The sequence below is a fragment of the Macaca thibetana genome, chromosome 17 (genome assembly GCF_024542745.1).
Source record: "Macaca thibetana thibetana isolate TM-01 chromosome 17, ASM2454274v1, whole genome shotgun sequence".
NCBI lineage: Eukaryota > Metazoa > Chordata > Mammalia > Primates > Cercopithecidae > Macaca > Macaca thibetana.
In genome coordinates, this window is record NC_065594.1 from 5,807,128 (window position 1) to 5,822,519 (window position 15,392).

At 36.9% G+C, this 15,392-nt stretch overlaps 1 protein-coding gene across 4 annotated transcripts in view; it reads left to right on the top strand.

Moving 5' to 3' along the window:
• The window catches only part of CDK8 (cyclin dependent kinase 8), a 152,850-nt gene extending 138,108 nt beyond the window's left edge, over positions 1 to 14,742 (top strand). For 3 of the 4 annotated variants that reach the window (XM_050766890.1, XM_050766893.1, XM_050766894.1), the window contains 7 exons: positions 2,765 to 2,908; positions 5,582 to 5,651; positions 6,429 to 6,501; positions 9,718 to 9,815; positions 10,527 to 10,605; positions 10,724 to 10,882; positions 13,456 to 14,742. In XM_050766890.1, the coding sequence (XP_050622847.1) occupies positions 2,765 to 2,908; positions 5,582 to 5,651; positions 6,429 to 6,501; positions 9,718 to 9,815; positions 10,527 to 10,605; positions 10,724 to 10,882; positions 13,456 to 13,581 (749 nt within the window). In that variant the 3' untranslated portion in view covers positions 13,582 to 14,742. The remainder of the gene's footprint in view (positions 1 to 2,764; positions 2,909 to 5,581; positions 5,652 to 6,428; positions 6,502 to 9,717; positions 9,816 to 10,526; positions 10,606 to 10,723; positions 10,883 to 13,455) is intronic. The other variant, XM_050766891.1, reaches the window with a different exon arrangement.
• Positions 14,743 to 15,392: the final 650 nt, after the last annotated feature.

Below are 15,392 nucleotides of genomic sequence, written 5' to 3' on the forward strand. Positions count from 1 at the left end.
ATTTAAAAAATTTAAAAAAAAAAAAAAAAGTCTTACTAAAGTATGGCCTTTTAAGCTCAGGTGTTTGTCCTCAAATAGCTGAATAGTCACTAAATGTGAGGCATTCTGCTAAGTGGGAAATATACATTTAAATAGAGAAAATGAGAATCTCTTCCCTTTTATCAAAACAAGAAGCTTACTATTACTACACTTGTTGATTCAAATATTATTGAGCAAATTCTTTTTCTCCTCCCAAATTTGGTCTGTATAGCATGCCAATTCCTACTGTTTCTTTTGCCTGCTTAGCCCAGTGACTACCTATGAGCATCACACATTTTGAGAAGTAGATGAAATGTATGTTTTTAATTGGGAAAGCCATTTTGTAAGGAGTTTGGCAGTCAGGTGAACACTAAAGAGACTTCCCATGAATTGGGCACAATCTGGGGGAAAAAAAAAAGACGAGGTAGGAAAAAGAAACTTATTTACAAGAATTAGAAATTTTATCTGAAATAATAGCCTTGGAATCAGCTGACTCAAAGTTCATGATTAATGTATGGATCAGGATTTTGAAGAAAGGAAGAATGGTAAGATGGATAAAGGTGAGAGAGAATAGCAGATACAAAGAAAGAAGAGTTACTAGATGGGAGGGAGTTAAGGTTCAATAAACTATTTTTCCTGATGACCGGACTTTTTCTTTAAAAAGCAATGTAGCTTTGCATACATTTTTCCTGTGAAATGGGGTCTTGTTATGTTGTCCAGGCTGGAATCAAACTCCTGGGCTCAAGCAATCCTCCCGCCTCAGCCTCCTGAGTAGCTGGGACTACAGGCATATGCCAGTATGCTCAGCTAAGAGCACTATAGCTTTAATTATGGCTAAATTACTTACCTTTCATCTTCCTTTACATATTTTATTTTCTTCTTTGGAATTTTTAATAACCAGATGAATTGTTACTGTGTTTATTGGGTGTGCTGTAAGTAGAATTTTAAACATGCAAAGCCATCCATCATCTTTTTATGATCCTACTTAGCTGCCTATGTGGCTGTTGATTATCGAAGGTTAGATCTATAGGGGGTACCCATATAAAAAGAATAATCACAAAATAATTAATTTCCCCATATACCTTTTGATGCCAAAAACAAAATAGGTTGGCCTATGTTTCTTGATGAGACTTTTCCATATGGTGATATTGGCTAGGCTTGGTTGTCTGATATGTAAATATGATGTCATTTTTTAAAATCACTTGCTGCAGTCAGTGTGAATCTTTAAGTAAATAGATGATTAATTTGTTACTTTGAAATGTAAATGTGTGTAATTTTATATTGAATTAAATATCTCTTCCAGTTTTGGAATTTAGGAATTCTCATTTTAGGTTTTTTTCCTTATTTCCTGTTTAAGTGACAGTTATTAACATATCTGAACAATCAGCTTTAATAAAACAGTAATTTTTATTTGTCCCCTTTGGTTATTTATATTTGTCACAGGTATTGGTTAGGTCAGTCAAAAACTATATGTTGAGGGTCTGCTATATGCACACCACTGTACTTAGTGTAGGATTTGTTAAGAGTAGAAATGAAATATTTTCAGCTTTAAATTCTAAATTGGCAAATAGATCTTACCTCTACTAATAGTTCTTTTGAGTACAAAGTTAATATGAATGAAAGTAAATCTGTATCTTGTGAATGAAAGGAATTCACTTTGTTGTGTACAGAGAAACCCATTTGCCTGGCTTTTGTCAATAATTCATTTGAATTTATAACCCCCCGCTTTTTTTTTGAGACAGAGTCTTGCTTTGTCGCCCAGGCTAGGGTGCAGTGGTGTGATCTCGGCTCACTGCAGCCTCTGCCTCCGGGTTCAAGCAGTTCTCCTGCCTCAGGCTCCCGAATAGCTGGGACTATAGCCACATGCTACCATGCCTGGCTAATTTTTGTATTTTTAGTAGAGATGGGGTTTAACCATGTTGGCCAGGCTGGTCTTGATTTGCTGACCTCGTGATCCATCCGCCTCAGCCTCCCAAAGTGCTGGGATTACAGGCATGAGCCACCACACCCAGCCGAATTTATAATCCACGTTAACAGTAATATTTTGCTTTTTTTCCTGTCTACGTATTAAATATTAAATTTGCAAAATCTGACACTGCTTATGGCATCAAGAACCACTTTGAAAGAAAAACTTTGTTAAAGTAGAAATGCTGTTAGTTCTTAGACTTTTTGAGGTTGGGCATTGTCTCTTGGTGGAATACCACCTTACTCATTAGTGCTAACATGAGAGGGTAATTATTAGACTTTGCAAATTAGCAAGTAAATAAAAAATATTTTATCACAAGAATTTATGCCGATTGTGTTAGGCCAGTGCCCAATTTCAAATACTGTTTGGGTTTTCCGTTTGTTTTTGTTTGGTTTGCTTTGGTTGTAGTTCCATGCTCCATATGCAGCTTTACTGTAGTTCACAGAAAAGGTATCATCTGGGACATTGAAAACTTACCAGAATCCAGCCAGTACACTTAATTGGGCTTAGAGTGAAACCATTTGGGTGATGTGGAGGTATACAAAATGAAAAATTGGGGTGGATGGCATGGGAATATATACTTACAATAATGTTTCGTGGTATTTAGTAATTATAATTGCTTAGGAATTAATATGAGTTATTAGGGAAAGAAAGAAAGAAGACACTCCCCAAGAAAATAAAATTGCATTTTCTTTTGGAAAGAACCACTTTATTTTCCACCTTTCTTTTTCTTTTTTCCTTGCCTTTTTTTCTTTTTTTTTTTTTCTTTTTGTTTTAAAGATATTTGGGCTATAGGGTGTATATTTGCAGAACTACTAACGTCAGAACCAATATTTCACTGTCGACAAGAGGACATCAAAACTAGTAATCCTTATCACCATGACCAGCTGGACAGAATATTCAATGTAATGGGATTTCCTGCAGGTACACATTATTCGTTTTTGTTTTTGTTTTTAAATCACTGTTGTTTGAATTTAGATGTCTTCATTGGAGAGGTATATATTTTTAGCTGATGGAAGCTACTCTTGACTCGAGTCTTTGCTTTTTGACTTGCATTTATCAAAGATCTGTAGAAACAGCAAAATTTGTAGAGTTTACATATTGGCATGAACATATTTATGGTTTTCCTGAATTTAAGGACTGTATTTTTGTTTCATCTTATTTTGCTTTTTTGTTTTGTTGTTTGATATGTGAAATGATAAAATATTTGCAATATCTGTATTAGAAAGGTACCTTAGTTCATTTATAGTGGAAACTATAAATTAATTCAGTAGTAGAAATTTTTTTCTAGCAGCACATATAATACTGCCACTATTTTGAGCCTTATTTCTATTTAGGGCACTATACAGAATCACATTATATTGAATAATAGCATTTACGTCTTCTCAGAACAGTCACAATGTGAGTGAGTCGTAGTACTCTGTGGTGAGTTGGCCTGCTGTTTTGCAACACAGAGATGGTTTACATGTATCCCATCCCTGGCATTAGATCTCTCCAACTGTATCTCAATCCCTAGTTATACTACAGAACAGTGATCACCAGAAACTGCTCAGAGGTCCAGAATAATGAGAATTTGTTTAGAACACCTAAATTTTGGCTAGTCAAGTACTTAACTCAAGACTAATAGAGATAATACCTGAGACTTTTAATTCTACATTCCCTTGTAAGGGTGTTAATTATCAGTAAATGCAGAATAACTACACAGATACTGCCTTTCTCCAAAATTGGTCACCGGTTTGAAGAAGACCTCTGTTGTGATAGGAATTTTATTTATTCAGTGAATATTTATTAAGTACCTGCCATGTGCCAGGCACTGTCTTAAGTAAAAAGTTACTGATGATGTAACAGACAGGATTATCGCCCTCTTGGAGTTTACATTGTACTGCTATATGTAGAAAGTTTAAAAAATAGGTGTGGTTTGAGTAGAGACAGAAGAATTCTCTTTTCTTCCTGCTTCTGAATGTGTCCACCATTTCTGAGCCCATGAGAAAGGCATAGCTTCTGTGAGGGAATATATGGAGTGAGGACATCTATCAGCAACTCTTAATGTGTGTTTCAGAGGTTAGGGTGGTTTATAAGGAAGCTTGGAAAGCAGGCAGCAGAGGTTAGATTTGATAGCTAAAGAATGAGAATCCATGATAAGTTCTTCAGTACTAGAGACATGATTTATGCTACATTTTAGAAAGATTAGTAAGGTGGTGGTAGGTAAAACTCAGTTAAAAAGAGGTAAGCGAAATCAGAAACCAGCTGTAGCAGTGCTGCAGACATAAAGTGAGAGTGATAATAAGGATGGAGAAAAAAGGGCAGATGGAAATGTTTTATAGGAAGTGTATAAGCAAGGGAAAACTAAAAGATTATCTTAAGATTTCTAGCTTGAGAAGTCAATAAGAGAGAAATTGGAGCAAGGAAATAGTTAAGGAGAAAATTCCATTTAGGAGTGTAAGTGTATGTTTAGTTTCCAATATGTGATATCTTTGGAAGATAGTTGCCAAATATTTTTACAAGTAAGTTCAAAGAAAAGCAAGCCTCTGAAGGCCATTTAAAAGCTAAAGGTTTTGGGAGGCCGAGGTGGGCAGATCACCTAAGGTTGGGAGTTTGAGACCAGCCTGACCAACATGGAGAAACCCTGTCTCTAGTAAAAATACAAAATTAGCTGGGCATGGTGGCGCATGCCTGTAATCCCAGCTACTCGGGAGGCTGAGGCAGAAGAATCGCTTGAACCCGGGAGGCGGAGGTTGGGGTGAGCCGAGATCGCACCATTGCACTCCAGCCTGGGCTGTTAACAAGAGCAAAACTCCGTCTCCAAAAAAAAAAAAAAAAAAAAAAAAAAACTCAAGGTGCTATTAAGCTGCCCCTGACAGTCCTGTGCACCTAGTAGACTCTCAGGAAAACCCATTGACAGTGATGGAGAAAACAAATTATGTAGCATGTATTGTTTGAGCAACTCTGATGCCAGCAAAAGTAGCTGAAACGTTTTGTACTTAATGTATTTAGGAACTGAGGTTGTTTTGGGTAATGTTACTGAGACTGGCCAAGGTACCAGCTGACATTAATATACTAATTATATCCTACCCTATTCTGCAAATAGTTATTACCACTTACATTGATTGCTTATGTAAAGAAATATATTTAATAAGGTGAAAGGAGGGCTGTATCATAAAAAGAAATACAGTTTAAAGCCACTGAGGGGAAGATCTTAGATTTCTCATTGAAGAAATTAATTGCTGATTCAACCAAGAAATTTGGTAGAAAAGGGAAAATAAGCAGTTTTACTAATAGAAATAGGACATTTAATAAGATAAATAGAAATATTTATAACATTCTTCTCTAGTGACAGAAATTGAGGCAGCTTATAGTAAAACATACAGAAAGTTTGCAGTTTGAAATTTAAAAAGATAAACAGATATCTAAAGTTATACAAGGGATAAGGAATTATGTTTACAGTTGAAGATGTTTACTGTTGCTGAACATTTATTTGAAGACTGAGCTTTTTTTTATGGGGTTTGAATGTATAGGAAGTGTAATGAACGTGGTAATATAAAAATTCTCAAAAATAGGAACTTAGGCAACATAAAAATGTATCAATGTATTTCACAGATAAAGATTGGGAAGATATAAAAAAGATGCCTGAACATTCAACATTAATGAAAGATTTCAGAAGAAATACGTAAGTTGAAAAAAAAAAAAAAGACCCCTTGTCGATTTTTGCTTTACCAGAATACTCAGTATAAGACTGAATATTCATCATAATAAAATAAGATTATGCTAATAAATTTTACTTATTTACTCTAATAAATATTTTTCATGATGACAGTCTTTATTTCTTAAGATGCTTAAATGATTATATACAAAAGCAACTAATATTAGCAGCTGATTTGGATATAAAACAAATTCATTTCTTTCCATATTTACTACTTTTTGGAAGCTAGACATTAGAAGTATCACAGCTGAATAAATAAGAGTCTAAATAAATACACTTTGCTAATAGCCACTTGCTTACCAATCTAGGTTACAGTAATTTTAAACAATTTTTAATAGCGAAGAATGAATATTTCACCTGTTTACAATGCAAAATCAGGGATTGGGAGAGTTTCGTTTATATACCTATGACAAAAGTATTTTACACTTATTGGTAAGGCTGAATTAAACTTTTGACCCAGATGTTATTTAAAATAATTGTTAAATTCATATTAAGAAAAAGCTGTTTAGTGTCTGTTATTCATGAAATCGTCTTACATTTAATCATTGGTATCCTTTCAAAAGTGACCATTGTGGATATTGAATGAAATATAAAACTGATTTAATTCTACTCCTTTTATGCTCGTACTCTTCAGTATATATTGTATATCAGTTATGATCAAAATAATTCTTATCAGAAGAACTTTAGCCAATGTAAAGTTAACCTCAAGTCTAATATAGCTATTTCATAGTATTTCTCTTTCAGGTATACCAACTGCAGCCTTATCAAGTATATGGAAAAACATAAAGTTAAACCAGATAGTAAAGCATTCCACTTGGTAAGCTTTAGATAAACAGTATTAATGAAATGCATTTTTTCCTTAATTGACTGGCCCAACTGAGGCTTTTTTGGATCAATTGATATGGTTACTTAGCTCACACGCAGAGCGCCTTTCACGGTGAATGCAGAGCTTGTTAGTGCATACCAATAAAGACAATAAAATATTTGCTTTTCCAGACTCATCTCATGGTTTGACAGACTAACGTTTGGTCACGCTAGATTTTCTAAAGATAGTGATGGGAACAAATCTGTCAAAACATTTATAAAATTACGTGTATTGTTTTTCATCTGTTACTTTAAAATTTTAAAAGTTTCAGAGAAGTATCAAGAAGAAAATACTTCTCACCATTGATAGATTGTTTTGTATTTCAGCTCTTTGAAAGACTGTTTACAAAGTTAACTTCCTAAATACCTCTTATAACCTTAAATGTTAACAGTCCTTCAGCAATTATATGTGCCATTTGATTTTTCTGGAAGAATGTGATAGATGCCATATTTATCAGTGTGTAATGGAAAAATGGTTTAACCTAGAATCTAATTATATCCATGCACTAACAAGGTAATTTGTGATGAAATTATATTCAGCCATTACCAACTTTGTGTACAATAAAGTTTCCATTTTTACAGCATAATAATTAAAAATGTTTTTCAGTTTTATGTTTTCAGAAAAGGTTTATAACACATAAAAGGGGAGTTTGGGGAAGCAGGTTGTATTTTGCTTGACTTGAAATTCTTTTAATCCTTATTCCTAAGTTCTTAAATGAGAATTCTTTCACCTTGAAGAGGTTAAACTTTCCTTTATTGCAACCAGGCCACTTGGCAAACATTTCTTCTGTTCTTTTGTTTCTCCTTTTTCTTCTCTTTCTACTGCTTCTCCTTCTGTATTTTCTGATTACTATTATATCAGTTCACATTTTATATCATATATTTCATATCTTAACAGCAATTTAAAAAGTCATCCTTAACCTATCATATTAGCACACAATGTATTATCCAAATAATAGTTTATTATAATGTACTTACAGTAGGACCCAAATTAGAGGTTTAAGTTAGATCCTTCAAAATTATGGACTTACTGATTCTAATAAAATAATGATAATGGCAGAAGATTAGAAGTCATGACTTAGGGGAATTATTCTTCTCCTTGATTCCCTGCTACTCATTATAGTCTAAGACGACTCTGCCTACCATCACCACTAAAACTCGAGAGATATACCTTCCGTGTAGCTCATGTGCTTGTTTTTACGAGGCTGACCCATCTTAATTGGAGGTCATCTTGAGTAGTTCCCTAGGAAAGCCCTATTATAATTCCATTAAAACGGTCGGGTATTTTAAATAGCAAATTCAGGCCTTTCCTTTCAACCCTAAAAATAAAATTGTGCTTTCTCTGAAATACCAGATAATTAAAGTTAAATTTTAATCTCACCATTCTAGCATTTTATTTGCATCTTAAAATATGTTGTGTCAGCTGGGTGTGGTGGCTCACGCCTGTAATCCCAGCACTTTGGGAGGCCAGGGTGGGTGGATCACAAGGTCAGGAGATGGAGACCATCCTGGCCAACATGGTGAAACTCCTAAAAATACAAAAAGTAGCTGGGTGTGGTGGTGTGTGCCTGTAGTCCCAGCTACTCGGGAGGCTGAGGCAGGAGAATCACTTGAACCCAGGAGGTGGAGGTTGCAGTGAGCCTAGATCGTGCCACTGCACTCTGGCCTGGCAACAAAGCAAGACTCTCAAAAAAAAAAAAAAAAAAGTGTCTTTTTATCCTCTAAAATTTGTCATCTTTAAGTCTTTTTTGTTGTTGTTGTTGAAACAGTTTCATTCTGTCACCAGGCTGGAGTGCAGTGGCATGATCTTGGCTCACTGCAACCTCTGCCTCCCAGGTTCAAGCAATTCTCCTGACTCAGCCTCCCAAGTAGCTGGGATTACAGGCACCTGCCACCACACCCAGCTAATTTTTGTATTAGTAGAGATGGGGTTTCACCATGTTGATCAGGCTGGTTTGAACTCCGGACCTCAGGTGATCCGCCCACCTTGACCTCCCAAAGTTCTGGGATTACATGTGTGAGCCACCACGCCTGGCCTCTCTTTTAAGTCTTAATGTGTCTGTTGGTTCATTGGTTTTCAAAGTGCAGTCTCAGTCCAGCAGCGTAGCATCATGTAGGGCCGTGTTGGAAATGCAGGCTTTTGGCTCCTACTCACATCTACCAATCAGAAGCTCTGTGAGGAGGGCCCAGCAGTCTATTTTAAGAAGTTCTCCAGGTGATTCTGATGCATCGTAAAGTCTGAAAGCCACTGCATTAGATCAGAGTATAAACGAAGAGACCACATATTAGAATCCAGTTGAATGAACTATGTTTTAACTAAAAAATACTGAATCTTCACGTTAGTGTGGCATTTATAGCAGCAATAACAACAGCAAGCACTTACATAGTACTTTCTTTATGCTAGGCACCATTATAATTGCTCTCCATATATGAACTCATTTAATCCTGAAAACAGCCTGTGATAATAGGCACTATTTTTAATCTCCATTTGACAAATGAAGTCACAAAAATATTAAGTAACTTATCCCATGTCATGCAGCTGATAAATGTTGAGTCGAGATTTGAAGGGAGCAGTCGACTGTCAGAGTCTCACCATACAACTCTGTACTTTATAAGTTGTGTATCACCGTTTTTATTTAGACTAGAACAGCACCGCACAGTACAACTTTCTGTGATGATCCGCACGGCGCAGCAGCATAGCCACGAGCCGCATTCGGCTCTTGAAATGTGCCTGGTGTAATGGGGAGATTGACTTTTTTATTTAATTCAGTTTTAATTAACAGATCTAAATATGAATCGCTACATGTGTTAGTGTATTATGTGTGTAACAGCAGCTTTTTTATCTTAATAGGAAAAGCAGAGAAAATACATGAAGTTTGGTCCTGTTCTAAATTGGATAAAGCAATTTAGATAATGGGAGGGGGTATCATTTGTTTAGTCAGAGAACATAAGCAAGAGTAAAACAAGTGAGATTATGATTACTGGAATGACTGAAGTGTGAATTACTACATTAAATTTAACAACTAGGAGTTTTGTTGTTAATTTGGGGGAATAAATATTTTCCAAATTGTGATGTTATTCACCAAAAAATATATATCCCCTTCATATATGTGCTGAAAGATAAATGTGGGAAGCAATATAGTCATGTTTTTATGATTTGTGATTTCAGCTTCAGAAGTTGCTTACCATGGACCCAATAAAGCGAATTACCTCAGAACAGGCTATGCAGGATCCCTATTTCTTAGAAGACCCACTTCCTACATCAGAGTAAGTGGCCTAGTTAACTCACCAACTTGGAGTTTTTGGAGTATGCTTTCTTCTGGTTGTCAGCTCTAAGTTGCTCCTCCTTTTATATGGGAACCCAAGGAAATCCTTTATGACAAGCAGAAATGAGCTTTGTTGATGAGTGTCACTTGGGGCTTTCCGGGGAAGAGGCGTTCCCGTTCACCTCTGGCTTTATGAGATGCTGATTGCGTTAGTGTCAGCAGTGATCCAGCTATTCAGTGACAGGCTGGTTCTGCATGTGTAGCTCCTTACTGTCTGCAGTTACAGTTTCATGTTCCAAAATTGCAAATATCATTCCCAAATGTGTTCCCTATACCATCTTTTGTTTTATTAATAAATGTGGTAGGAAGGGTAAAACAAAAATCGTCTTTGAATGGTGACACATGTTTCAGCTGGAATCTGTATTTTGGCTGGAGTGATAGAGGAGTAATGCTGGGATAAAAGAAGACAGCTGAATCATCCTCGATGATTATTGATCATTTGTATGCAGCTCGAGTCTTCGAGTAGCCTGCTGTAATATTACTAGTTACAAAGAAAAGATTCGTTTTGTCACAGTTGCATGAAAGGTGCTTATATTGCAAATACGGAGACAAAGTTCATCTTAAAAAGATTAAAATGAGAATTTCCTAAATGAAGCATTTGGAATATTAATTAGTGTACCAGAAATGGTTTTTCTCTTTTTCTTATGATCAGCGTTTTTGCCGGTTGTCAAATCCCTTACCCAAAACGAGAATTTTTAACGGAAGAAGAACCTGATGACAAAGGAGACAAAGTAAGTATTAAAGTACTGTTGGCAGCTTCTTGTTTCGTGAATGCCTCCATAACGTTTTCCGTTGTGGGTGTATTTTGTTCTCCCTCTGAGCTGAACTTTTTCTGTTGAACCAATTGAGAAGAACCAGCAGCAGCAGCAGGGCAATAACCACACGAATGGAACTGGCCACCCAGGGAATCAAGACAGCAGTCACACACAGGGACCCCCATTGAAGAAAGTGAGAGTTGTTCCTCCTACCACTACCTCAGGTGGACTTATCATGACCTCAGACTATCAGGTATTCCAAGTTCATTTTGTATTGACTGCATGTCAGCGATTACATATGGGTTTATGATTGTGGGAAAATGTGATTTGAGAAATACTGGTCTATATACCCAGGGAAATACATCAACATGAAATGTTATTGGCATGGAAAAGTCCTGACAGTGGTATGGTAGCAAGGGGTTAGACTTTTGAACCGGACTTGGAATGATCAAATACAGATTATGCCATTTATTAACTGTGTGACCTTGGACAAGCAGGATAATATCTCCTGGCTTTTTTTCATCTGTAAAATGAAACTAGTAAAACCTAACTTGCAGCTGTTGTCAGATTAGACATGAAGTGTCTTGACACCTGGCTTATGGTAGGAGCTTGATATCTATTGTTTTGGAACAATATTCCACAGTGATTAAGAACATAGGCTTTCAGATCCCAGTCTGGTCATTTCTCTGGATCCTTGAGTAAGTGATTCAGATGTTCTCAATTTCCATTTCAGACTATGGATAATGATCAATGTGAAGCTCTAGTAAGGATTAAATGAGATAATTCTGGGAAGTTAAGTGTTGTAGCCATTTCAGGAAACTGAGGCTTGTAGAGGTTAACTTTCCCATGGATCCCCAGCAAGCCAGCTGTAGATGCAGGACTCATACTTTGATCTGACCACAAAGGCTGTTATGTTGCCGACTTAGGGATCCTATCATGGCATTGTCAGTTACGTTGTGGAAAGACCTTCTTTGAATATTGTATACCACCTCCTCTTCTCTTCTGCTTATTCTAACCATATTCCCAACTACACTAGGTTTCAGTGTGGGAAGGATACTGAAAATTTGACCAATTAGAATTATTTACACACACACGAAAAAGAGATGTTATTAAACTGATAAGGTCCCCAGTGCTCGTTACTGTACTTTCAGAATTAGGTATTAACGCTTTCCTTTGGTTAGGGGAGAAGTCCAGCCCATCACACCATGGAAATCATTGCTGTTATGAGTTGTAATTCTCTTCCAGTTAGCTAAACAAGGACACCAGGGGCAGACAGCTGTGGGAGTTGTTGGTTCCAGTATCCTTTTCTCCCTTTCCAGATGGGAAGAGTGCGTCTCTCTTGGCTCACGAATGTGTTTGCACACTAAGGTGATGGCGTCCTTAGAATGAAGCAGAGCAGTGCTCTGACCTTGGCTTCTGGAGCCGAGAAAGTGACGCCGTGCTGCTTTGTTGGATTGCTGTGGTTGTTTTTTGTGGATGATTTTTAAAATAGTATTTCTGACTATAATTGCATGTGTCCACTCTTTTTAAAAATGTTACCTTCGCTAGGATTGGCAGAATTTGGAATTATATGACTTATTACTTCTCTCTTTGAAAGCATATTTAATAAGTTTTGGTAGCTGGAGTGCAGCGGTGCGATCGTGTTTCACTGCAAGCTCCGCCTCCCAGATTCACGCCATTCTCCTGACTCAGGCTTCCCAGCAGCTGGGACTACAGGCGCCCGCCACCACACCTGGCTCATTTTTTGTAGAGACGGGGTTTCACTGTTAGCCCGGATGGTCTCAATCTCATGACCTTGTGATCCACCCGCCTCGGCCTCCCGAAGTGCTGGGATTACAGGCGTGAACCACAGCGCCCAGCCCAGTTTTGGTTAATCTTATAGTGTTTGTCTTGGGAGCAAATAGTATGAGAGAGAGGTGTGAGAATGGGAATAATAATCTAACAGATCAAAATTAGAGAACCCCAAACCATCACATTCTTTGTTTGTGCCATTTTAGAATTGAGAATACCATCCTTCTTAAATGTCTGTGGTTATATTTTTACTTTTGTATATAAACTTGTAGCAGAAAATAAGATTCAGTAGTTTAAAGGGGCCAGGCACCGTGACTCCTGCCTGTAATCCCAGTGATTTAGAAGGCTGAGGGGGAGGATCACTTGAGGCCAGGAGTTTGAAATTAACGTGGGCAACATAGCCTGACCCTGTTCCTACAAAAAAATTTGAAAAAATGAGCTGAGCATGGAGGTGCATACCTATAATCCTGGCAATGATTATACCATTACACTCCAGCCTGGGTGATAGAGTGGCACCTGCCTCAAAAGAAAAAAAAGTAGTTTAAAGGGCATAAAAATGTATTAATGCCAAAGAAATGGATTCTGTGATACCTTCTCCTATCATATTCATTTTTATTCTTTAGTCATGTGTGTTGGGGGGAGTTTTCTACTGAAGAAAGCGTATCAATAAGCTTTAAATTATTTATGTATACATCAAGTTCCCATGTAAACATCTCAAGCAAATTTACCAAGTAGATACAAAACAGCATAAAAAGGGGTTACTCCTATAGAAAAAAATGTATTTGCACAGCATAGTAATAAACCTAGGCTTAATATTATTTACTAGCAATATTTCTGACCTTCCTCAAGAGAAGAGGTTGTTAAAATATTTGGGGCTTTTGTCTTTCATTATGAAGTTAGTACGCAGCACAAAACCTGTACATCCTTTCTTCTTTGAAACATATTGACGCTTCAGTCACATATAAGTTTTGCTGCTTGGGATTGACTTTCCCCTAGAAGCACCTGAATCACATTTCTCCCTCATCTCCTCTCCAGCGTTCCAATCCACATGCTGCCTATCCCAACCCTGGACCAAGCACATCACAGCCGCAGAGCAGCATGGGATACTCAGCTACCTCCCAGCAGCCTCCACAGTACTCACATCAGACACATCGGTACTGAGCTGCATCGGAATCTTGTCCATGCACTGTTGCGAATGCTGCAGGGCTGACTGTGCAGCTCTCCGCGGGAACCTGGTATGGGCCATGAGAATGTACTGTACAACCACATCTTCAAAATGTCCAGTAGCCAAGTTCCACCACTTTTCACACAGATTGGGGTAGTGGCTTCCAAGTTGTACCTGTTTTGGAGTTAGACTTGAAAAGAAAGTGCTAGCACAGTTTGTGTTGTGGATTTGCTACTTCCATAGTTTACTTGACATGGTTCAGACTGACCAATGCATTTTTTTCAGTGACAGTCTGTAGCAGTTGAAGCTGTGAATGTGCTAGGGGCAAGCATTTGTCTTTGTATGTGGTGAATTTTTTCAGTGTAACAACATTATCTGACCAATAGTACACACACAGACACAAAGTTTAACTGGTACTTGAAACATACAGTATATGTTAACGAAATAACCAAGACTCAAAATGAGATTATTTTGGTACACCTTTCTTTTTAGTGTCTTATCAGTGGGCTGATTCATTTTCTACATTAATCAGTGTTTTCTGACCAAGAACATTGCTTGGATTTTTTTGAAAGTACAAAAAGCCACATAGTTTTTCCAGAAAGGTTTCAAAACTCCCAAAGATTAACTTCCAACTTCTAAGTTTGTTTTCATTTTCAATCTATGACTTGACTGGTATTAAAGCTGCTATTTGATAGTAATTAAATATGTTGTCATTGATATAAACCTGTTTGGTTCAGCAAACAAACTAAAATGATTGTCATAGACAGTGTTTTATTTCTCCTGTTGGTGTTGCTGATTTGTGAGCATGCTTTAAGATGAAAAAAGCATGAATGATAACTTCCTTAAAAAGGTGCGGCATCCAATTCAAATATTTTTGTCCTGATTTTAAAGCTGGTTGGTGTAGTGCTATTAAAATTTTGTTCAGTTCATTTTCCTTTTGAAAACTTGTTCGCACGTTGTTTAGGGTGCCCTTACTTCAGCAAAGGAGAAGGAGTAGGAGAGCCTTAGAATTTTTGAGGAAAAAAAAAAACCTATAACATACAATGTACTGTATCAAACTATTTTACATGAATGACACAAGTATTCTGAATAAAAAATAATTGAACATTGTTAAAAACAAGGTGTTATGTAATAAATTTATTTTTCATAAATCAAAACGTAGAGTCAGCTGTATTTTTTATATGTGCAAAGGGTTTTTGTTTTAATTTTAAAATGTGTGTTAACAAGTAGCCTCTGAAGAAATCTCTTCACTTTTCATTAACGTTATCTGGGTGTCTGTCTCCATAGTGGAGTACTGACTTGAGTCTTAGATATGGGTCCTTTTTCCTGTTACACTCGGTACCATAATGTAAGATGTGAAACACAGACACCTTTCTAATTGGAAGATACTGTTGGTGAGCCTTCAGTTGCTGGAATAATTCCTATTCTGTGTTGTACTGAGAAGGATTTGACTGTTTGTTACATCCCTAATAATCCGTTTTCCTCCTCTAGAAAATACAGAAGATTAGGGAAAAAACTAACATTTTTTCTTAAAAACCCAACTCAATGATATAAAAACATTCTAAAACAAAATAACTGAGGAATCTCTGTCCTTAGAGGCCTGACAATACAGTAGTGGTAATTTCTAGGAGCTGAATTCATGTTTCCATTTTAAGTCCTCCTGCCCCAACGCATTCTCAGGATGTGTGGATCTGGTTATGAGTTCACCTCGTGAGCCCTCGGGAGCTCCCCGCCTTCCATAGTTTGGTTTGGGTTTTCTTTTCTTCTTTTTCTCTTTCTTTATTTCTTTCTTCCTTCCTTCCTTCCT